This window comes from Sceloporus undulatus, unplaced genomic scaffold, assembly GCF_019175285.1.
Source record: "Sceloporus undulatus isolate JIND9_A2432 ecotype Alabama unplaced genomic scaffold, SceUnd_v1.1 scaffold_13, whole genome shotgun sequence".
NCBI classification, from domain to species: domain Eukaryota; kingdom Metazoa; phylum Chordata; class Lepidosauria; order Squamata; family Phrynosomatidae; genus Sceloporus; species Sceloporus undulatus.
In genome coordinates, this window is record NW_024802935.1 from 2,209,239 (window position 1) to 2,234,039 (window position 24,801).

The 24,801-nt window shown below is 40.1% G+C and overlaps 1 protein-coding gene across 1 annotated transcript in view; it reads right to left on the reverse strand.

Annotated features, from left to right (window-relative positions):
* Positions 1–24,801, reverse strand: part of LOC121917233 (ephrin type-A receptor 3-like) — a 294,283-nt gene that overhangs the window by 83,898 nt on the left and 185,584 nt on the right. The window contains exons 4-5 of the mRNA XM_042442991.1: positions 12,162–12,317; positions 9,269–9,604 (exon numbers count right to left, since the gene is read on the reverse strand). Of these exons, the coding sequence (XP_042298925.1) occupies positions 9,269–9,604; positions 12,162–12,317 (492 nt within the window). The remainder of the gene's footprint in view (positions 1–9,268; positions 9,605–12,161; positions 12,318–24,801) is intronic.

Below are 24,801 nucleotides of genomic sequence, written 5' to 3' on the forward strand. Positions count from 1 at the left end.
TATTATTATTTATTATTTCCTTCTTGAGTGTCTATATTATTTGGGGTGGGAGAGATTTATTTCATGTCTGGTATAATAAAGTTGCCACTAAACATGTCTGCAACACTGATGGACAATGCTGGTAATAAAGTCTTTCACAAAAATAAAACATGTGATCTGCCACTGAAACTAAATGATGGCAGTTAAAAGGAAGTATTTCTTCTTGTATATAGTTAGACTGTGGAATCTACCGCCACAGGATCTGGCAACATGTATGATTTTAAAGTTACTTGTGGGAACGCTTCTCCCTAAACAATCCGCCCCACACTCTCGGAATAACTGGAAAGAATGTGTTAGAATACCAATCAACTAGGCTTATGCAGACCTCCCAGAGAGCTTTTACAGAAACTGCTCCAAAATTGTGGAATGGTCTTCCGGAAGAGATCCATCTCATTACCTCCTTGGAGGCGTTTAAGAGAGCAGTTAAGAGGGATCTCTTCTGGCGAGCTTATCCACCTGACTTTATGTAAGAAATACCCTCTGACCATTGTATAACTTTGCTGCATTGCCACTTGTTGAAAAGTTAGTTTTTAAGATTAATTGCTATTAATTTTATTGATGTGTTTTTATAGGCATTTTAAGTATTGATGTATGTATTTTAGTGGACTGTAATCCCACCTCGATCTGCCTGGGAGAAATGGGAAAATAAACTATTATTATTATTATAAAGGGAGGTTGGACAAAATTAATAAAAGTTGAGGCCATCCGTGGCTACTAACCAGGTACTAGTCATTACTGGAAGTAATATGTGTCTGTATCTGTTGCTGGGAATTTCAAGATGGAAGGTACAGCTCCACTCATGTCCTACTGGCAAACTTCCTGTGGACAACTGATTAGCCACTATTTGAACAGGTTGTTAGAGGAAATAGTCATTTGGTTTGATACTGTTAAAATATATTTCTAAATTGTATTGAAAATGTTCAGATGTGTCAATGGTTAACTAAGGTTTAAAATGGTTCCTGTTGAAGGCCAGAAAGTCTAGGCCTGGAAGAACAAGTCTTCAAGGACTTCTGCTGAGACATAATATAAACAAAATGTATTATTGTTATGCTCTTGTGTAGCATGGTAACTTCATGGGAAAGAGGTGTGTCCACTTGGTGGGAAGGTTGATCTTTTGAGAGAAAAAAGACTGATGTCACATTCAAGCTTCTAGCATGGACTCTGAAAGAGTATAGATGTATAGTAGCCTGCTGTAAAAGTGTAAATAGCAACAAAGTCAATAAACCCTCATTTGAGTGAAAATCTGTGTGGAAGTTACTTTGATCCTGAGTAGCTGAGAAGACTGCATCTGTTCCAGTTGGTACCAGTTCAAACCACACCGGCAGGCACGAGATGGGTCCTACATTCTTGGGGGGAGGGCAGAGAATCCACATTTGTCCATAGTTTTTTGTGGGTTTTCAGGCTATGTGGCCATGTTCTAGCAGAGTTTCTTCCTGAGGTTTTGACAGCATCTGTGCCTGGCATCTTCAGAGAAAGATATTCTCTGAAGTGCAGCCACAGATGCTGGCAAAACCTCAGGAAGAACTCTGGCTAGAACATGGCCACAAGCCCAGAAAAACCACAAAAAAACTATGGATGCCAGCAATGAAAAGCCTTCGATCCCACATTTGTCAACTTTACCATCATCCTTTTCATCTTGTTGTAGAAGAGTGATTTCAGAAGCTTCTTACAATGTGTGGTTTGTAAAAGTGTGGATGTGAGAAGAATTTTGTCTCATAAAAGCAAATTTAATGTACTAAGTACTGTGTAAGCCACAAGTATTTACTTTATATATCACTATAAATCCACCTCATGTAAAGTCAAGGGGAGATTTTGGAGCCAAATCAGAGATTTTCCTATGACCTGTGGATAAGCTGAGACTGCAAGGAGGGCTTGAGAGGAGCCTGAGTAACTTTTCTCTGGTGAGTGTCTTTTACTCCTAATTGCTTACTCTCTTTTACAATATTAATTGGTGTATAAGTCAACTCAGTTTTTTGGGTCAAGATTTTTGGAGGAAATGTTTGGTACTTATGAGATGAGTATATACAACTAAGTACTAGAGTCATAGAATCATAAGGGCCATCCATTCAACTCCCTGCCATGCAGGACTGTCAATCAAAAACATACCCAACAGATGGCCATCCAGCCTCTGCTTAAAGACCTTTAAGAAAGGAGACTCCCACACCCTCTGTCCAGGAAGTCCTCCAATTATGAGGTGGAATCTCTTTGCTTGAGACTTGCATCCATTATTCTGGGTTCCTGTCTCTGGAGCAGCAGAAAACCAAGAGCTGCTCCCTCTCCAATATGACATCCCTTCAAATATTTAAACAAGGCTATCATATCACCTCTTAACTTCTCTTCTCCAGGTAAACATCCCCAGCTCCCTAAAGTCTTCCTCATAGGACATGGTTTTCTAGACCCTCTGGAAGTATGTATGCATGTAAGAAGCCCTGGTGGTGCCAAGTAAATGCCTGTACTGCAGCCACCACATCAAAACCATAAGGGTCGCGAGTTTAATACAGCGAAAGGGCTCATGCTTGACTCAGGGCTTGCATCCTTCTGAGGTCGCTAAAATGAGTACCCGGATTGTTGGGGGCAATTAACTTACAGTTGTAAACCGCTTAACAACTGTTAGTTCAAGGATGAAGTGGTATATATAATGAAGCTGTTTGGTTTTGTTTTGTTGTGTATCCTAATACTTAACAAGGAAAAAGCAGCAATGAAATCAAACAATTCAGCTGGGTGTGCTGGTTTCCATGGACCTTTAAAAGAAAGATTCTGAAAGCTGTATTTTAGTGCAGTACAGACCACCCCTTTCTGTAAGCGCCCAATTTTGGCCTGCAGCATTGCTGTGACAACCCAACTCTTCCTTTGTGACATCCTTACAATGTCTCTTCCTTTGCATGATGTGTGGGCGCTGCAATGACCACACATCATGCACAAGCCCCTGTGTGGAAGGGGTGGTGCTGTAATGGTGCCACCCACACATAGTAGGGCTCAGGACTGTGAGGTTGGTGTGCAATCACAAGCCCTACTATCACCGCCAGGACATGACATCCTGCCAGTGCGTACCGGGCCTTTATCTTCCTGAAAAATTATTTGCAGTTGTTTGTATTATTAAATATGTTAATACAGAAGACATGACATAATCAAAGGTCATCTAGAACAGACCAAAAGCCAGTCTAGTTGAGAATTCTATTTCCACAAAGCTCAACTGGATGACTGAGGAAAATCTATCTGTGGAACATAAATACATGCCTTCAAGCAAATGTATTCAGAGGTATATTGTCACCAGTACTGTGGATGATGTATGACCATAATGAGAAGGAGCTATTAAAAGCAACCCTCCCCTCACCACTCCAAGGTGGCCTAGTTGGGAATTCATTTTACATAGAGACTGTTAACTGTGTGAAGCAGTACTCTTCCTTCTCTGTCCTGAGTCTGCCAACACTGAATGAACTCTGGCTCTAACATGATGACAAAATAGGGAGTGCTCTTCTTGTTGGCAAGAGCCCACAAGGGATAAAGTATGCTATATCAGACTTTATCAGGGTAAAATAAATCATATAAAATGAAATAATTAGTCTGAGTTAATTTGGTCACAGTAAATTATGATCAACTCCCCCCCCCCCCAACACACATACACATATACACTAAAAAAGCAAGTTAAATTCAGTCTGGTCACAATGACCAGGTTCTTACATTGGAGTGTTGCTCACTCTGAGCAATTCCATGTTCTTCCTTCTTCACCAATTTGAGTGGTTTTCAAGACCTGGAAAGGGATGTTGCTGCTTACCAATGGATAAAAGGAGGAAGAGGTGAAGCAATTCATTTCAGACCAGTGTGAGTGTCATCAGACAACACTTCATGATGGAGTGTGCCATCCATTTCCTTCTCCCAGGAGTCCAGTGCACCCACATCATCATGTTTTGAATTGCCTTCCCCTCCTCCCTAGTACGAAGTAGCCAGCAACCCTTTCCATGTTTGACAACTTCTGGGAAGAGGTTTTGGTGATGACTGCAAGGGCAAGAGAATTGTCCACTGTCTGAAGAAAGATATACACACTCATGTTACAAATAGGATTCTGACCAGTAAGTCAGAACAAATCAAGGCATGCTTCTCAACCTATGGTTGTACAGATGATTTGAACTCCAATTCCCAGAGGTCCCAGCCAGCACTGGAAATTGTCAGGGATTCTGGGAGCTGATGACCCAAATTTCTGGAGAACCAAGGCTTAGCAACCACTGGGTTAAGACAAGCCACTTCTCTACTGTTTTAGTCTTGGAAGGGTCAGGAAAGTAATACTGAAAACGATGGACAGCTCTGTGACTCTCCCACCATTCAGCTTCCTTGGGTGATCACAGGTTCTAGTGACACAGGAAGAAAAAACTCCCCCCCACCAAGTATAACTTTATATATTCTAGCATGTTCCCTTTTATTTTGCCCCCCCCCCCCCAGCTTGAGTGTCAGTGCATTTCCCACAAATCCTTTGGGTTTCTGGGTGATTTAATTATTATTTAGAAATATTCTTAGAAATTTTTATGTTGTCTTAAATACCTCTTTGAGAGAAAGGTAGGTTATAAATCCCATAAATAAATAAATAAAGCTTGCAACAAGTATATTGTATATTTTACTTGACCAATAAAAGTATCATTCATGGATTTTTGTTTGTATTTGTTAAATAGCCAACACAGCTGCCCCTGAATGTTTTCTGTATTGTGAGATACCACATTGTAGCTGCAAAAGGGGAACCATGAAGAGTAGCCTGTGGACTGGGACTTCAACCAGAGTTAAAAAAAAATTCTTCTTAAATTTGGACTGAATTTGCATGTTTTACATCACCAAAATGTTCCTGGTGCAAAAACATGGAGATTTCTTGAGGAATCCATTGTTCTCTGCCTGCAAAGAGGTCTATGGCCTCACTGGAATGGAGACAGATTGGGTTGCAAAAGAGGGGTCCCTGTTGAGATGCAAATGGACTTTAAATTTCCTGGACTTTGCAAATCTCCCTATTGTCACCTTGCCAGAAGCAGGAGGAGGCTGCCTGCAAAAAATATCTTCCCCATCATAACATCTTTACAAAGACTGAAACAACATGCAGGTGTCTGACTAACATCTCCAATTGTTTTTCTTCTTCTTCTCCTGTTTGGTTTGTAACATCTTGCCTGATGAAGAAGCCCATGGAGCTTCGAAAGCTTGTAACAAGTATATTGTGCATTTCGGTTAGCCAATAAATGTATCACTGATTTTTGTATTTGTTAAATGGCCAACACAGCTACCCCGGCATGTTTTAAATACATAATATTTCATCTGAAGGTTATTAACACATTGTAGAAATGACATATTGTGATGCGTAGATGTTCTAATTAGACCTGTACCCTCCAGGCAATATATTTTCTTGGCTGTATCTGAAACTGTGTACCATTAAAAACCATGTTTGATGGCTCACATTTGAACTAAATAAGGTTAGAATATGAAAATTCTCTAATTTTATTTTTGTTTATATTTCTTTGTTTGTTTCAGAAATGCAGAACATAATTTGCATAAATATTTTTTACACTTTTTCTTTCTTGGTCTGTCTTTTGGCTCTTTATTGAAAATTTGAATTGGATTTTTGGAAATTTACATTTATATTGGAAATTTCCACTTGATACAGAATATACTCCTGGAAGATGAAGCAAACAATATCTTTTCTTTTTATTCCTCTTTGCTTTCCTACAGACTTTTGTTTCTCATACTAATCTTGTACAACTGAGGATAGGGGGTACTGCTATACTACGTTCAATTTATGGCAACAATTTACCAAAGGATCTAGAAACCAATACATCTGATCCAACATGTTAAGGATCTTTAAAGTAACAACCAGCCCAAAATCTGATCTGAAAATCAGCTACTAAGTAAATACTGGCTGAGGAGATCAAATGAATCTGCATATCAGCTTTTCAGAGTGGCACAGCTGTCCATCTCTATCCATGACACATTCATAATTAGCACCTTGCCTTAGGGGAATGTGAATTTCATATAATTCTCTTGCGGCAGTCAGTGACCCGTCCTAAGCAGGGTTGATTGGTGTTATTAGATAACATCTGTGTGAGAACATTTTATTGTGAGCTAAGATGAAATCTTGCTTCCTTCGTCATGGCTGATAACTGCCTTTGTAAGCCTCTTCCTTGACAATATGAAATGTCCACTGGTAGACACCAGGCTATATGTGCTTCTGAAGGCATAAGATAATATTTTCTGTGGTGACAAAACAAACAAGAACTGTTGTAATATTCACGTTATTTAAGGAAGATAATCCCAGACTTTGTATAGAACTGGGAATAAAGCAATTGATTAAGGATCATGCGTTTAGTAACATTGCTGCTGCTTCTACTTCTTTTTGTTCAGTGATGCCTGGGAAATGTTTAGAATGCAAAAAAATATGGTGGACAATAACAGGGTTATGTCATATATTACTTCAATGCCTTTGGAAAGTGATAACCCTAAGAATATAAGCAACCCCTTCACAACCCTTTCCATTTGTTTATCTTGTGGTTAAAAGTCTGCACAGGCCCAGATCTATGAGTTGAGAAGGACGTCTGAATTAACCCTAAACAGTGTACCTGAAAAGTTTGGTGCCATTGTCCCAAGGGTCTTTTATTGTTCTCTTCTTTTATTGTGGTATCTGCACTTCTATATATAATTATTCAAAAGTTGATATATACTAAAATAAATGTTGGGGATACACCACAAATGCCCCACCTGCATGTGTGACTTCTCATTTTAGCAAAAGGCCAAGGCAATGCTGAAAGCTCAAAATTCCCTATAACATCCCATAAACACTACTGCAGCATCTGTATTCTCCTTTTGTTCCAATCTCTTCTTTCTCATCTAGTACCACTTTAAAAATATGGTCATTTCGTAAGCTATTCATTTAAACAGATAGACACAGAGAAGCTAACCAGAGACACTAGGGTTATTGATCTTATTCCATCACAAATCTTGATGATGGGTTTGGTTAGAAATTTAAACAAATCCACAAATGCTACAAACATTAAATCAGTTCCCAAAATAACAAAGAAAGCATTTAAATTCCATTGTGAAGAAAATGGATGACTGTATGTGATGTACATGAGAAATAGCTGTAACAAATTCATATGTTTTGCCAAAAAACATTGCTGAATTTTAAAAAAAGATCCAAAGTAAATTCAAGTCTAGTTATCTACACATGGCCCACATGCCGCATTCTGTTTCCAGTGTCAGAAGAACTGGGCCCTCTCACTGTATCCCATTCACAATGAAGCTCGCTGTGGGACCAAAGTCATGGTTCAGAGGATTTCCTTTGGAGCAAGTTTTAAGGGTGTTGTAGGAAAGAGAGACAATTGCTGATTCTAGCAGAAACAGATGGACCCAGAGGAAGTACATCACTAGATCTTGGCCTCTGCCTTGAACAAAAAAATGCTGCAACTACTTGAGTATTATTAAATGCATATTAAATTTTGCAAAATGAAAATGATTCTTTTCACTTATTCATTGCCCAGGCAATGAAAATGTAGCACTCTTGGCAAATCCCACAGGCATGAAGGGCATTAGAACACTATAAATAGAAAATTCATCACTTTAAAGCAATATCCATCTCATAAGGCTGCTTATGAGTGGGACTTGTGTCAAGAGGAGGAAACATAGAAGGCAGAAAATATAATCCATAACATTATTAAACCTTTGTAATGCCAATGCTACTCTTTTATATGACTAACATCAAAGCACTTCATTTTCTTCATTTCTATTAAATCAAAATTAATCACTTACATGACCAGCATAATTTATATTGGAGATTACTAAAATGACCTTTTCATTAAAATCTGGTTTTATTAATAAAACACATTCTTTCTGTGGCAACACACTAAAGTGTTACTTGACACTGTTGATTGTGGAGTGGGAGTTAATTCTAACAGTGATTCTGCCAAACCCCTTGGCAATAAAACTACCAAACAACAGAAGATATAATTCTGCTCACTTGCACTAAAGAAGATTAGTAGTTTTTCTCTTAAGTGGATGTAGAGATATTTCCTTGTAGTTATGAAAGAGAAACATTTGCATCATTTGGTCTGGGACTTTTTTTTTTTTTGAAAGATTTGTAATGTGCCTAAAAATAGAAAGAACCACAGCAAAAAAACAAAACAAAACAAAAAAAACAATTATCAGATTAAAATTAGCAATAAAAACTGGACTGTGATATATGTAAGAGCCTAAACAAATTCCTGGCTCAGTTATATGCCAAGATAAACATAAGTGTTTGGTCTCTTAAAGGTAGGTAAATAGGAAGGACCTCTAATGCTCACCTCATAGGATGGACAGAATGGTGTCTGAAAGATGACCTATCAACCCAAACCAATTAGAGTTGTAATGTAAACGGAGCCCTGGTGGCGCAGTGGTTAAATGCCTGTACTGCAGCCATTTACTCAAAACCACAAGGGTGCGAGTTCAAGACCAGCAAAAGGGCCCAAGCTCGACTCAGGCTTGCATCCTTCTGAGGTCACTAAAATGAGTACCCAGACTGTTGGGGGCAAATTAGCTTACTTGCTAATTAGCTTACTTGCTGTTCACCGCTATTATCTTTGGAATAGCGGTATATAAATAAAAACAATAATAATCAATAATACTACCACCAGCATTTGGAATCTGGCCTAGCAGCAAGTTACTACACCATGGGTAATAGTATAAACAGGAAGGAATGATGACAGTGGGGGACAAGTACATGATCCAACTGCCTAACACCTACCAGTATCTGAGCAGATTTATGTTCTCCTAGTTGAAGTTTCTGCTCAATCTTTAGAGGCAGACCAACATGGCAGATGGTACCAGAGCATAAACAACTCCAGAACATGAAATACCAAAGAATCCCCTGCCCCAATTTTGTTGATCCCTAGAACTAGTTTTGATCAAACAATAAATAGAAACCTAGATACTATGGAGAAGGGTTATAGGAAAAAATGGACATAAAAGTGGGCCAGGGGGCTTTCTCCATCCTCTTTTTTTATCACCTTGATGCACCACAGACAACATGGAGCACATCAAGCTATGAAGAGGGAAATAAAAACATATTCACTTTACTTCTTGATGGCTGCCCTTACCCACATGTTGTTAAGTAGGTGAAAAAAATGTTTGCAACATAAATGACAGGAAGGGATGATGACAGTGGGGGACAAGTGTCTGGAATTCACCACCATTTCAGATAATAAAAGGACCATAGAGATACATTACTCACCAGCTTGATTGGTTGTAATGCTGACTGCAGCAAATTGTCTTGGGAAGATGCTCAAATCAGAGACTCCATTAACAGCGTCTATCTCAAATGTGTAATTTGTATGAGCTAGCAGGTCCACTACAGTCACAGTGGTATTGGTGAGTCCAATCTGACGTGGAAGGAACCTTACATTAGCACCACAGGGTTCACACAGCTTGGTGGTTCCTCCACATTTCTTGCATATAATGTTGAAAGTGACATCTTTCCTGCCCCCAGTGTCCAAAGGCCAGCTCCAGTCTAGGATGACTGATGTTTCATTGATATTAGAAATAACATTTCTAGGAGCAGAAGGTGGTCCTGCAGAGTAAATGTAAAGAAGACAATTATTCTTTATTCTAATTCCAGTAAGGCAAATAAGCCATCCAAATAAGCATTTGATAAAGGTGGGAGCCATTTACTTTTATTACTCAAAGACAGATAGGCATATTAAAGTACACACAGGCTGCCAGTGCAAAGTAATCATCTTCAGGCTATTACGGTTTTTACAGAAACATCTAAAATAGTTTGCTATTGAGCGTAAAAGCTCTCATGAGTCATTTGATTTCAAAAAGAATAGAAATGGAAAGAATATTCAAAACATTAAAAAGTGTCAGGAAGCCCCGAAGAGGAGAATCTGGGACTAATGGGAATCTCCATAGTTAAAGGCTTATTCTGCATAAAAGTTGTACATTATTTCCCAGATAATATAGGAATTTCTGTGAAATAAGCATCATTTTATGCATAGAAAACTGCATGTGAATTTTGTGCAGAATTAGTCCCCAACTATACCATTTTCTGCACAGAAAACAGCATTTTCTATGTATTTTCTGTACAGAAAATGCTGTTGTCTGTATGCAAAAATACCACATGATTTATCTATTTCTTTGTGCACAGTAAGTCTTGAAATGCAAATAGTCTTTCAAAGAGTTTTTGAGGATCTTCTTGCAGTGGGTAGAAAATTGCTAAAATCACTCATTGCTTCATTCAAGAACAAATTTAGAAGAAAATTACATCCCTAAAAAGACTAGTATTGGTTTTAGAAATTTCAGTATCTATTACTCACTGTATTTGTCAAAAAACAGCAGGGGAGAAGAAGGGACAAAGTACAGTATGTAAAAACTATGCCATGTGCTTTATTATAGATAAAATACAAAGCAGATGAAATGCAGATACAAAGAAAAAGCAGATCCTGAAGAATAGTTTTCGAGATGAAGAACCAAAGTTGACTTATTCGTTGAGAGAAAACTGTGCTGTCCAGGTATTCCTGAATGGGAATTTGACCCACAGTTTAGGAAGCTAATTCAGTTTATCTGTTTTCCAAAAGAAGGCTTTATCACACCAGCCTCTTTCTTGCTGCAATCATGGAGGGAAAATAGAAATGACAACATACCGCTTTTATATCAGCTTTTACCACATGGATTTCTTTTGCAAGACTGGGGACTTCTGCCCCAGGGTGCTCCCTTCCCATCCTCTCCCTTAACTCTGCCCTTCCCCTTCCTTCCCTCCCCATATACCATTGTTGTTGTTGTTGTTGTTGTTGTTGTTGTTTATTTTTAACTTTTGTCTTGCAGTTTTGGAGCTCTGCAGCCCCGATTTAATGTTTTAAAGTTATTTTAAAGAAATCTTGAGGCTGCAGAGCTCTGCAATTGTGAGAAAAAAGAGCATTTAAAAAAAAAATAGTGAGGTGAGAGGGGAAGGGGGAAGGAGGGGACAGTGGCATCATGTAGCTGCCAATAATGCAACTGCCCTGGGAATGGGTATCCCCCCTGGGGAATTGCAGATCATTCATGGGTTTCCTCTGTGAATGAAAAGAGATGCCTGGGGGATGGGGCAGCTATGGGAGGGAAGTGGTGTCATGTGATTGGTGTTGCTGATGCAACTTCTCTCCCATGGGAATCATAGTTTAAAAGTGGTGTGATAAAACCCATAAATTCCTGGGACAAAAACTTTATTACTAACATTTAGTAGCTGTAGATGTAAGAGTAAGATGTAAGAGGTGGTGGGTGGTGTATAATATGATTAATGTCAATGGCACATGCAAAGTAACATAAGCTAACAAACAGAAAACTGGCTTCAGGAAGATTACACTATAATGCAGGAGTGGTCAACTGCAGTGGAGTCAGAGGATGCATTAAGGAATCTAGAACTATTCAGGGGCTGCACAATTTAAAATCATAAAAAACAATTTTAAAATTATTTTAAAAAACCAGCCATTTATAGAATAATTAATTTTAAGTCAGGATTGGAGAGAGGAAGGATGGAAGGACGGTGTGGGTATGTTTGAAAGCAAAGAATGAGACTTCAACTGGGAACTGGAGTGAGTGAAGTAGGTAGAAGGAAGGGGTGGGTGTATCTGCAAGGAGGCCTTAAGCCAGGACTGAAGTGAGGTGAATGAAAGTAGGAGGAGAACATTTGTGAGACATGAGATTTTAAATTGCCACTGGAGTGAGTTAAGGAGATGGAAGGAGGAGATGGGAGTATTTTCAAGCAAGGGATGGGATTTTAAGCTGGTGCGGGAGTGAGCTAGGGTGATGAAAGGAAGGAAGAGCATTTGTATAACATTTGATTGCTGCAGTAAGTTGAAACTTGTCTGTGCTAAGGTACAGCAAGTATTATTAGAGGTTTAAACTGTTGAAGTTTCTGCACTTTGCCGTGGGGACTCCAGAGACATGGGGAGCCTGCACTTTGGGATTTGGCAGGCCTCATGGGCCTATGGGCCTCACTTTGCCTACCCTTGCTATAATGATATAAAGCCATCTGTTTATGTAGCCATTATTATATGCAAGTCCTTTGGTTTGAGACTCTCAATGGATTCCACACATACAAAAGAGACTGAAACACAAGCATAGTTTATGGTCAACATGAGGTCACTCACTTGTACAAGCCATAGAGGGAGGATCTCTATCAGAACGGAAGTAATTCTTTTCACACTTGCAGTTTGTAGAACCTTCCACATTTGTCGAACTATGAGGCGGGCATTTGGCACACTTGACATTTCCAGCAGATGCTTTGTAAAAACCTGGTCGGCAAGCTGTAAAAGAATGGAAATTACTTACAATCTCTCTGATAAACACGGTTCTGTCATTGTTTGCTGAAGATATGTAAAGGTCATGGGCAGAATGTGCAGCAATATTTCTCTCTGTGGACTCAATTTTGGAATAATCTCTGAGCTGAAGGAATTCATCTTTTTTGAAGCATATGGAAAATTCAAAATCCATATGGACTAAACGTGCTGGGAAGAAATGGCACTTTTTTTCTGGCTCTTTGTGACTAGATGAGGACTCCAATTGCTCACTCGTGTGCAGCAATGATGCACACGCAGCACAGTGATTTTTAGACACTGTGCCATGCTTGCATCATCATGGCGGCCCCCATGTAGATGGGGCTGAGCCATGATGGCACTGCCAGCATGCGTTAGGGCTCGGGAGCATACAGTCGCTTGCACTCCCAAGCCCTAAAATCAGACCCAGATCACCACTTTCCAGCAGTCCGTACCGGGCCTTTGATCCTACAGAAGGGCTCCACGGTCCACTCAATCTTCCATCCTTTCATAGATTGGTAAAATGAGTAGGTTGGTAAAATGAGTACCAAGATTGTTGGGGGCAATTGGCTTACACATTGTGAATCGCTTAGGGAGTGCTTGTACACTGATGATAAGCAGTATGGAAATGTACTTGCTTTTGCTTTTGCTCTTGCTATGCTATTGATAAAGCAACAAGAAATAAACATTTTTCTTTCTCCATGCCTCCTCTTAAAAATAAAAATGAACAAACATTCCAGTCTAATAACAATGAGTTGAAGCAGACAGTCTGGAAGACAGGCTAGACCTCAGTGACCACATGGCATGCTTCCAAAGCAGGCCACTGCCGCAGTCTCAAACGGGCCGCAGGCAGGAGCCAGCTTTTTCCAGCTTGGAGTGGCCTTGGAGCGGCTTCTGAATGCTTTGGGGGCATGTTTCATACTCCCAAAGTGGTCGGAAGCCATCTGATTTGGCCCATGCATTTTAGGCCAACGAGAGACTTAACTCTCACCAGCTAAGGCACTCCCACAAGTTCCTTTGCAGCTCTCTGGGGGGAAAATAACATCTATCTTTCATGACTGCTTAATCCTCATAGCATGAATGCGTTTTTAAAAGGTCATGTTGTATCCCCTGCCCTAGCTAGGTCTTTCCTTGTGAATCCTATACAAGGGTTTTCCTTTTCTGTCACTTCAATGCTTGACCTGAATCTTATTGGTACTCCCAAACTAAAACAGAAGGTAACACTTTTACAGTGTTTCTTATTATTATTATTATTATTATTATTATTATTATTATTATTATTATTATTATGTTTATTGCAATTTTTATATACATTAAAAAAAAGTATCTTACTCTCTGAATTTGTATTGTCGTTATGTTCACAACCAGAAAGAGAAAACAAAAAACAAACAAACAAACAAACGAAAACAATTTCCAGTTCTGTCATAATATGTGGACAGAGAACGGAGAGAAGAAGGGCAATTTACCTAAACTGACAAATTTTCTTCCTGTAAGTACATAAACCAAATTCACCTTTTACAGTGTTTCAGGAGTACTGGTTTATTTATGTATTTATTTTGCTTCCTATCTGAATGGACACATCTCACCACTCTGCTTGGATCACAGGCTACAAGTGCTCTCATCTACATCTAACTGAAAGAACTCTAAAGCTGTATCCACAAAATACAACTATAAAACAACTACAACACTGTGACACTGGCAGAATGCCATTCTATTAAATTGTGGGATCTGTAGTTGCTTAGGATTTTCTAGTGAAAATTCTAAAAATTATCAAAAACACTTGGCAGTCTTGATTACCAAGCAGAGAATGGAATTAACACATGTAATATAACAACAAAACCTGTGAGATACAACTGTTTTCTGGATGAATGTGTATGTGTCTTCAAGTTGCCTGTCAACCTATGGTAACCCTAGATATGTAAGCTTATAGCATGGCACTTGCAGGAACAAGAACGGAACAGCATGGAACAGAACGGGGGGAGAATGGGTGTCCACAAGCCATGCCCCAGCTATTCCTGGCAGCCAATTTTGAAGGATGTTTTTTCTATTCTATGGGAATACAACAGAGGCATGCAGGAAAGCCTTATACTGCCTAATACTGTTCTTTTAATATTGTGAGCCACTCTGAGTCCCAGTTCTGGGAAAAGAACGGGATACAAATAGTACTGGAAAATGTGACAGATCTTGTTTTATTATGAACATATACATACAGGCTTGAATAAATGTAAAGAGGAATGAAATTAAGGAGACTGAGCATTATCATTAGATAATGAAGATGAGACAAAGAGAAGTAGCAAGCAACATCACACAATAAAGCCAGATTAGCCTGTTTATGGTCTTCAGAGACTGAAAGTTTACAGTGCCATTGTGTTTTCTGCATGGCTCATCTACAATGCTGTGCAGATACCAGTCATGAGGGAAATGAGCTAGTTACAACCCTGCTGTCCCAGCATGTCCTGGTGAGAGGATTCTGATTTGTCTCTCCCCCTAAGACTATTTTGCACTTCTACTATTTTTGTATGTCAAATGAATTTAAGATTATCCAGTGCTATAACCTTCAGGTAAAAATAAAATAATGGAGGTAATACTGTCAATTAAAACCTGGAAAGTGGACGGCACAAAAAGGTGATCACACCATCTTTATTTCTTTGACATAAAATGTGCTGGAGAAAAGAGCAGCAACCTATATGCCAAATAATGGGCCTGAACAGACAGGCCAAAAGAAAGCTGTTTCAGGTCACTTTGGAGGTATGCTGTTTAAACGCTGCATGCGTTCTAAGAGGCTAGAAACCACAACAAAGCCATATTCCAGCCCTAAGGACTGGAGAACAGCTTTGGTGCAGCTTCTGGGCTTCTTGCGCTGTGTGTGTCCATTTCAATAGCATACTTCCAAAGGACCCCGAAGCAGCTTTATTTTGGCTGTCTGTTTCGTGCCCCATATTTCCCTTTCAGAAGCAAGGACAAACAGATTTTATTTTGTCATTTAGCAAACTTGTTTGTTGTTCAACTTTGTCAGATTGAAGAAAATGTGGGTTTCAGAGAAGAGACCGAAACATTTGATAATGGTGTTTCCTTTTACTAATAAAAAGGAGATAGGAACATTTTTTCTTCCATCATATGTAGGTGCTAGATGTGCTCATACTATTGTAGTGTCAACTAGATAAGTGAAACAACAGTAGCCGAGACGGTACGTGTTTGTAACTCATGATGGGTCTTCAGCTGTTGTTGGAATTCAAGTCCAGCAACCCAAGCCAGGACTAGGGTTGCCATAGCTGAGGACTCCAAACCGGGACCAATGTAGGACCAGGTTTTAAAATGTAGGACTTTTTTTAAAAAAATCTACCAGGAATTTTTAAAAAAAAGTTCTAAATTAAAACCTTCTCTTCTCCTTTCCCGGCTTGGGAGTAGCCTTGCCTGTCCCGGCCGGAAGGAGTTGGGGCCGCCTTCATTGCGCGATCGCCACGATGGAACAGCCTCCTCTCCTCCCCGGCTCGTAGGCCTTGGAGGACCCCGTGCCAGGATATCCGCGGAGCTTCCAAGGCCCCCTGGGCTTGGGAGAGGCTACCTCTCAAGCCCAGAGAGCTCAGAGGCGGCTCCACTTGGGAGCCTTCAAGGCCCTCTGGGCTTGGGAGGGAGGCTCATCCTCAGCCCAAGAGCCCAGAGGCGGCCCACAATCGCGAGCTTCCAAGCCCTCTGGGGTGGGGAGCTTCTCCCAAGCCCCGAGAGCCCATAGCGCTCCGCAATTTGTGAGCCTCAAAGCCCTCTGGGCTTGGGAGAGCTTCCCCCACCCCAAGAGGCTCAGAGGTGGCCCGGCTTGGAGCCTTCCAAGGTGGCTCCGCGGGCTTGGGAGAGGCTGCTCCAGCCGAGAGGCCTCAGAGGCGCTCCGGCCTCAGGCCTTCAAAAGCCCCTCTGGGGCTTGGGAGTTGCCTCCCAAGCCCCAGAGAGGCCCTCAGAGGCGGCTCCGCATCGCGGAGCCTCCAGGCCCCTCTGGGCTTGGAGACGCGTTCTCCCAGGCCCTAGAGAGGCCTTGGAAGCTCTGTGATTGCGGAGCCGCCTTCAGGGCTGCTGGGGGGGAATCCGGGGGTGGGGCCAACCGGGGCGTGAACCGTGACCCGCCCCAAACTGGGAAAGTCCCGCCCCCAGGCGGGATATGGCAAGCCTAGCCAGGACACTAGTGAGGAATGCTGGGAACTGCAGACCAACAATAAGTAAAGTGACACATGATTCATACTTCTACTGTAATCCTATACCTAAAACTGTATCTCTCAGAATATCACAGGCAGTAACACTCCCTGGTATAATATATGATAAAATTCTCTTGCACAACATGAGTGGAATTTATTGCCAAAGATATTGCTGTCACTACAGTCTCATGCACTTTTGGCTACACATTTGTGCTCTCAAGCATGTTACACAATATAGATAAGCTTTCTCTCACACACATACACACACACAGTGGAGGAGAGAGAGCAGCCTCAAGCTATATTTTGATTGCAGCTCCTGCCTTTGAAAAAGTGCAATCTTCTAGTACCCTGGAAATGTTACAAGCAATTTAAAATATACAAGAAATGCTAAAATAACCCTGTAAATCAAATGCAGATACAACTTCAGCCTTCACTGAATGCTAAAGTATCATGTACCACTGTAAGGAAGGTTATGGCATTTATACCACTTATGTTTCCCTTCTCTCTCTGAAGCTGATTCATAAACAAGCTATTATAAAAGATAGTTTATAATCGACATGTGCTATCTGTTAAGATACAAATAAGCTAGGTTCATCTAGTTCTCAGTGAAATACATGGGACTTCAGTCAGTCATTTTGAACTTTTTAGACTGACTTCTCTGACTAATTTCAATGAACATTTGGATCTGAATCCAGTGTTATGTTTAATTTTTAGTTCTAATAATAATAATAATAATAATAATAAGTTTTATTTATAAACCGCTATTCCACGTTGATAATAGCTGTGTACAGATAAGAACTGCAATGACAAATACAAAATACAGGGTAAAAATTGCAATACATAAATAAAACTTCAGTAAAAACATTTCAAAATTACAAATTAAAACTATACATCAGATCCAGGCCAGCTAAATGTGCTCGATAATACTGTACATATAGGGGGGAGTCGCATAGTATCAAAGGACATCGGGGAAGGCTTGCTGAAACAGGAAGGTCTTAAGTCTCTTTTTAAAGAGATCCAGGGAGGTGGCGGAGTGGAGTTCCTCGGGAAGGGTGTTTCAGATCCCAGGGGCCGAGATGGAAAAGGCCCTTTGTGAAGTTGACACATATCTCGTTGTCGGGATCCTCAACAAATTCTTCTCAGATGACCTGAGTGTGCGGGGCGGACTATATGGGGAGAGGCGGTCCTGCAAGTACCCTGGACCCATTAATGACTTTATTAATGGCTTAGGTGTGGTACAGACCACCCCAAAAGGGCGGCCTGCCAGTTCCTGTTTTTCTGCCGGAGGGAAGGCTCAGCCACCAAACGGCGAGGCTTCCCACCGGTGGAAAAAGAATCTGCAAAAGCAGGTTCTTTTTATGCCCCGGCAGCAGTGTAACAAGTGCGCCTCTGGCACACTCATTACGTAAGTGTCGCGCTGCACCATGTGGACATCACGTAGCACTTATGTAACAATGGCGGTGCCCATGTAAACAGGGAGCTGCCATTGTTACGGCCTCGTCATGTGAGAGGGTTGCGGGGCGTGTGGGTGCTCTGCCCCCCAGGCAACCCTCGCATGTGACGAGGGCGCCTGAAAGGCTGGTATGTACCAGGCCTTAGACTATTAATTGGATAGTATTATTTGCATTTTTAAAAGAATGCTTTCAGATACATTTAAAGAATGGTAGGTGTGCCTTGCTCCAGTTGCAATGTAAGATGTGAGAACACCTACCAATGTCCATAGCTTTAAAAGAGATAGTTACTAGTTATGTAGCTACTAAGACCAGAGGAAACATGCTCCTCAATCAGAGCTTGGAAAAGTGATTTTTGGACTACAATTCTTTGAATTACCTAGCCTGCATGGCCAGTGATCATGCTCACAGGGAGATTCAGTTTCTGGGAAAGAACAACAGGTTTGATATATTGTTTCATAGTCTGTTTGTATGTGTGTGTGCCTTGAAGTCATCTGTTGACTTAAGGCAGCCTCATGAATTTCATAGGGTTTTCTTAGGCAAAGAATACTCAAAGGTAGTTTTGCCAATATTCTCCTCTGAAATATAGCCTATAGCACCTGGTATTTATTGGCAGTCTCCTCTCCAAGTACTAACCAGAGTTGACCCTACTTAGCTTCCATTATCAGATGGGATCTGGTGCCTTTAGGCTATTTATGAATATCATTCAGAGCTTGGAAAAATGATTTTTGGACTACAACTCTCAGAATTAGCCAGCATGGCCAGTGTTCATGCTCACAGGGTGATTCAGGGGAAAGGACAACAGGTTTGGGATTTGGTTGGCTGCTGACAGAATTGAAATAGTGTACTAGGCACACTTTTGCTCTCTTCCAGAACAGTGGATTCTTGAAGTGACTTAAGTGAACAGTAAGCACTTAAGTTCCACTTATGAGAACTCCCTCTGGATAGCACAAGGCAACACCTCTTCCAAACAACCTCTGGATTGCACCTGTAGTAATAATCCCCCCTTTAGCTTTTGGCCCTTCATAAAAAAAAACCCAATAACATCCATACCAGCTGTAAATACAACCTAGTGACATGAAGCCGCACCAGATAAACAAGATTATTTCCTGGATTAGCTATGTGAGGCCAGCTTGTCTGTACAAGGTCAAAGCAACTGTTTATTCATGAAATGAGCCATGATGTATGATCCAACAGGAACTCCATTCTTTATGTTCTGAACAAAAGTACAATACTTCCAGGCAAAGTCAGCAATGTTTCAATGCAGTGGAAGTAGATATGTGCAGTCATTAAGCACGGCAGGCAACAGGAAGCATTTACAAAGTGATCCTTGTTTCCTTCAATTGTTCCCCTGCTGTTCAATTTAAAAAAGCACGTGGAGGAAGGATCAGGGTGAAAAATCACAGCTAATTTAAATGTGAAGTATTTAGAAAATAAAGGGAATTAACCAACATGGCTCATACAAATATTCTGTTTTATTCTGTCACACTTAAGAAGACAAAGTGTCAACATCTTTATAAACCAAGACAGGAATCTTCAAACATAGGTGTGTGTCCTCCCCTGCAGTAATTCAGAAGTATTAGGAGCTCCTGTACTATATTACAAACAAACCCCCACAAACTTGTAAAAATTTTAAGAAAATGAAGGGGGGGAGGAGGGAAGAATATAATGGAAGAGACCATAATTTACATCAGAGGTGGGCAACCTTTGGCCCTCCAGATGTTTTGGATCTAAACTACCAGAATTCCAACCAACATGTAAGGGGTTTTGGGAATTGCAGTCCAAAACATCTGGGGGACCAAAGGTTTCTCACTCTTTGTTTAAATCTTCAGAACCTAGTTTCCTTTCTTCATATAATTTGTGCTGACACGAAAATGATGCATTCCAAAAATGTGGTTCCTTTTATGAGAGAAAGATGCTTGTAATGAAGATGTAAAACAGTCTCCTTCATACCATATGATTTTAATAGAAAGCATAGCACCACTAGTACATGATTAGCTCAGAATATTCTCACCTATGCGCTAACTGCATTAGCATGCCACCACTCTTGCTTTTCTCTTTTATTCTCTCAGGGTTGTTAAATGTGAAAAATAAATAAATAAATAAATAAATAAAACGGATGCACATTTATGAAATTTTGTAGGTGAAGAGTAACCAGCTGTAGTGTGATTTCCCACATCTAGACATACTGGATATTAAATTGTGCAAGGAAGAGCAGGAAACATCTCTAACTATAGCAGGGTCAAGCCTTTTGTTGAAAGCTCTTTAGTGATTCAGAGAAGGCAAAGAGGGGAAAGAGTGCAAAAACTGAACGGTATGGCAATTTTTTAATGATGAGTGTTTGGAGCTTACATCCATTTATTGAGGGGTTCAGTAGAAGGCCCTATGGGTTGCTCCATGCTGCCCCTTTCCTCACTGGATCAGGGCTGCAGCATCCGCACATTGCGGGCCCAATCTGGCCTTTCCATGGTGCAAAAAATGCCACAAAAATTCACTCCACGGAAAGGGTACTAGCCACCTTGGTGGTAGCTTTTTGGTGCTCCTTTGATGCAGCATATTTAAACACAGCACCAACAGGGCACCATGATGTCCTCCACCATGCAGTTAGGCATGCAGTGTGACAGCGGCATGGGGGCAGATGCCATGCGAATGCCACACCCTCATACCGTCATATAATGCTGCTCTGTAGAGGCTCTAAGTTACTACTTACTTGCTTATTATTTCAAATTTAGCTTTGCTATTACTATTTTATTTTATTTTATTAAAAAATCCCTTTCATGCTTTTTTGCAGGAGTTATTCTGCAACTATTTTTGTTCTTATAGCAGGCATGAATCTCTCCAAAGCCTCCCACTGGGCTGTTGTGGGACACAGTGACATACAACATATCATGTTTCCTTGCAGGAAGATAGGTATATCAGAGATTGAGCTTCTTTAGATGTGAAAAAACAGACCCACAACAAATTGACAATATGCTCTACTGTATGCAGGACTGTATTTGAAGAATGTTTGGAAACTCCAACTGGTCCAAAGATCTGCAGCCAGAGGGTTGAATAAAGCTGGTTGCAAACAGTGCAACAGCTCTAGTGGCCACCCATCTGTTTCCCAGTTCAGGTGTACCAAAATTAACAAGTTTATAAGTGAGTTGACAAGGGAACAGCAAGAACGTATGCAGAACTTGCTGCTTCTTCCAATAATTTCTACCTCTGGTATCAAAGTTTCTGTTAAAGAAATAAAGCCCAGGAACACACTTACTTTGTTAAAGAAGAAGCCAGACCGATCAGATGAATTTTGCCTTTTGTACCCAAATTTCCCCTAGTGTTGTAATAAGTACAGAGTTCGACTGAGCTTTTACAAATACTGTTTAGGCATCCAAATTATTATTGTTGTTGTTGTTGTTGTTGTTGTTGTTTATTTCTATAGCACTGTAAATGTCCAAAGAAAAGGGATAGGGAACATCCCCAAAAGAATGCGGAAATACAGGGAAAACAAGCATTCTGGGTGTGAATTATTTTCAACGTCTCACTTCCTGGAATGCTAAACATTTGGGAACTGACGGAAAACTTCATTTTGGGAGATAGAACTCTTATTTGGAATGGTAATGCCCTAATTATCCCCAAGCCTGTAAACATGTATGAACTTCACTGGGTTCTGACATTTTGGGTGAGATCCCAGACCCACTATCCTCTAGTAACATAATGTAACTTGGGCCCATACAGACAGGTCAAAATAAAGCTGCTTCAGGTCACATTGGAAGTATGCTATTTAAATGATGCATGCATCCTAAGAGGCCAGAAGCTGCGCCAAAGCTACGCTACAGTCCTTAAGACTGAAGCGTGGCTTTGACGTGGCTTCTGGCCTCTTAGGACGCATGCATCATTTAAGTAGATACCTCCAAGGTGACCCAAAGCAGCTTTATTTCGGCCTGTCTGTATAGGCCCATAGAAACTCTTTCCCTAGGTTTCCTCCTTGTCATCCTTTCATTAACAGATGGAGATTCTTCTTATTCAAACAGGCTTTGAGAAAGTAATTGTTTTATAGGGAAAGGGCTTGTTGTGCTCTCAGAACTTCCCTGGAGCAGGTGCAATATCTCTCTACAGAGTGTAAAATAGTGGTGGCACAACAGGGAGTGATCTAAAGAGCCCCAGTGTTTTTATCTGGGGTTTTTATTTGCTAGCTATTTTATTTTGCCTAGCCATTTCAAGCCCTGCTTTATTTTATTTTATTTTAACTTAGCTCCTGTTTAGTGGATTTTTTAAAACTATATTTCTTATATGTGCCATCATTCCTTGGACATTATTATTTTTTCTTGCGCTTTAATATATATGATTTAAATCATTTTTAATTCCATAGGTAGTTTAATTCTGTTAATAGAATATTTTGGTACATTTTCTATTCAATATGGTACATCTCGCACCCAAAACCATTATAGAAATTTGCTTCCCAGAAAGCTCTTCCACTGTTCTGCACACATGACTAATGCTGTGAAAGTCAGGTGGGACTTTTCAGTCCAACAGCAATCTTTGATGACAGGAATTTCCAAGGAAGTAAACAGTGAAATTCCTCACACTGATTTTCTTATATTGAACACAACAAGACCAAGAAATGCAATTGATTTGCATCATGCTATTAGCAGGTTCTGTGGATACGTAATGGTAGTTGAAGAATGTGATGAGGCAGAAGGAATGGAAGGTGATTACGTGTCTAGAATTTGAGCAAAGATCCCATTCTGCTCAGCTTCAATATACACAGTAGGAAGAAACAAAGGGTGAGTGGAATGCTAGGCCAGCAGCCCCTTATAGTTTATGGAAATCAGGCTGCCATTTGAAAGTGGACAAGTTTATCAGACAAATGAAAGGGAACATGTGCATTATTTCTGAACATGCTCAAAGTAATAATCAGATATTACTGCAAGACAGAAGGAAGATATGAAGAATGTCACTTTTTGTCACATGTGGTCATTTTATAGTCTTTAATGCAGAAGGGTAAGTTCCATTGTACGGTAGGGTTCTTTATCCCTTTATTACTTCTTTATTCCTTAAGATAAATAACTCAGCAACAAAACAATAGCCTGATTTCCTGCTAACTCCCTCCATGCTGAGCAATAGTTTCCAACACATTTCATTTTGATTGTTACATAAAAATGTCACAGCCTATTGAACAGCAGGTGCAAAGTAACATTATGCCTTTTTGTCCCAAACCACCAGCATTCCCTACCAACACCCACCTTGCAAGGAAGCATTTGTTTCACACCTCAATAGAGAACAGATTTAACATTTCTCACTTGTCTTTGGGAATCAGGAAGGCCAAGAGCAGAGCACATAGGCTGCAGAACGGAGCTACTTTGTCATAGTTACTTTCAGATAAACATTCAGAAACTGTATCTATACTACACTACAGCTATATTAGTTTGACTGCACTGTAATTGCTATGCCTTCACCCTAATAAATCCTGGGAATATAGGGAGGAACTTTGGCTATTTTTGTGGGTTTTTTGGGCCATGTGGCCATGTTCTATAAGAGTTTATTCCTGATGTTTCACCAGCATCTGTGACTGGCATCTTCCAGCCACAGAGGCCAGCCACAGATGCTGGTGAAATATCAGGTAAACTCTTATAGCCCGAAAAACCCACAAAAAACTATGGATGCCAGCCATGAAAGCCTTCGACTTCACTTTGGCTATTTTGTTGGTGTCCTCTTATCTACAACATAGAATTCTAAGTAACTCACCAAACTACAGATCCCAGGATCCATTAGGACAAAACCATGGCAGTTAAGATGGGATCAACTAAGTTACTATAACTGGTATAAGTCCAAACACCTTATGACCCTACTACTATAAGTGCAGATATATTTTGAAGCAGAAATCAATCCAATTCAATTTATTTCCATGAAAGTATTCCAAAATTAAAAAAGCACTAGTTCTGGACAGGTGACTTAAGATTTGTGGCACCGGAGACCGAAAATCAAAACAGTGAATCTGTAGTGGTAATTAAGTAAATGAGTTAAAGTTTACTATCATTTTAGTGTCAAAGTTTGCTGGCTGATGCCAGATGTCTAACTCTGCAAGGGTTAGGTGACAATCCTATAAACATTTACCTGGAAGTTAGTCTCACTGAACTCAAAGGGACTTATTTCATAATAAACTTGTCTAGGATATGTTGATGGTCATGCTGAACAGAAAAAATATTCAGTACAACATATGCATAGCCTGAACTTTTAGTACTATGTATAAAAAAGAGGAACACCTTTAAGGTACCCATTTTGGATACTGATAATTTGAAAATGGACATTAGGCTGCATCCACAATGCAGAAATAATCCAGTGCGACATCACTTTAACTGCCATGACTTGATGCTATAGAAATCTGGGAATTGTAGTTTTTTGTAGACATTTAGTCTTTTCTGTCAGAGAGTTTTATTAACCATTATTGACAGACATATTAATTAGATACAAAAAAGATACATCTTCAATTCAAAGGAACAACTGTGTACCTTTACGTTGTATTTTATAATGGCTTCTCATTAGAGTTTCTGGGTTTTTATATCTCCTTTTATGAAGTGCATTACCACAGCAACAACATTCGGGGCAAAACATTCATTTGTATTATGGCAACTCTTCCTAGTAATGACAGTTGCTGTTTCTTCCACCTTTCCAAATCAGTCTTAATGGCTTTCCAAACTGTTATACAGTATAATTGTTCTTATACAATTCTGAGTTGGTTTTTTTGACAAATTTATTTCTAAATATTTGATTTTATCTATCAACTGAAATTCTGTCCTGGTTTTTAGTTCTTCATCTTTTTTAAAAAAGGTTTTAGTTAGAATTCCACTTTTGTTTTTA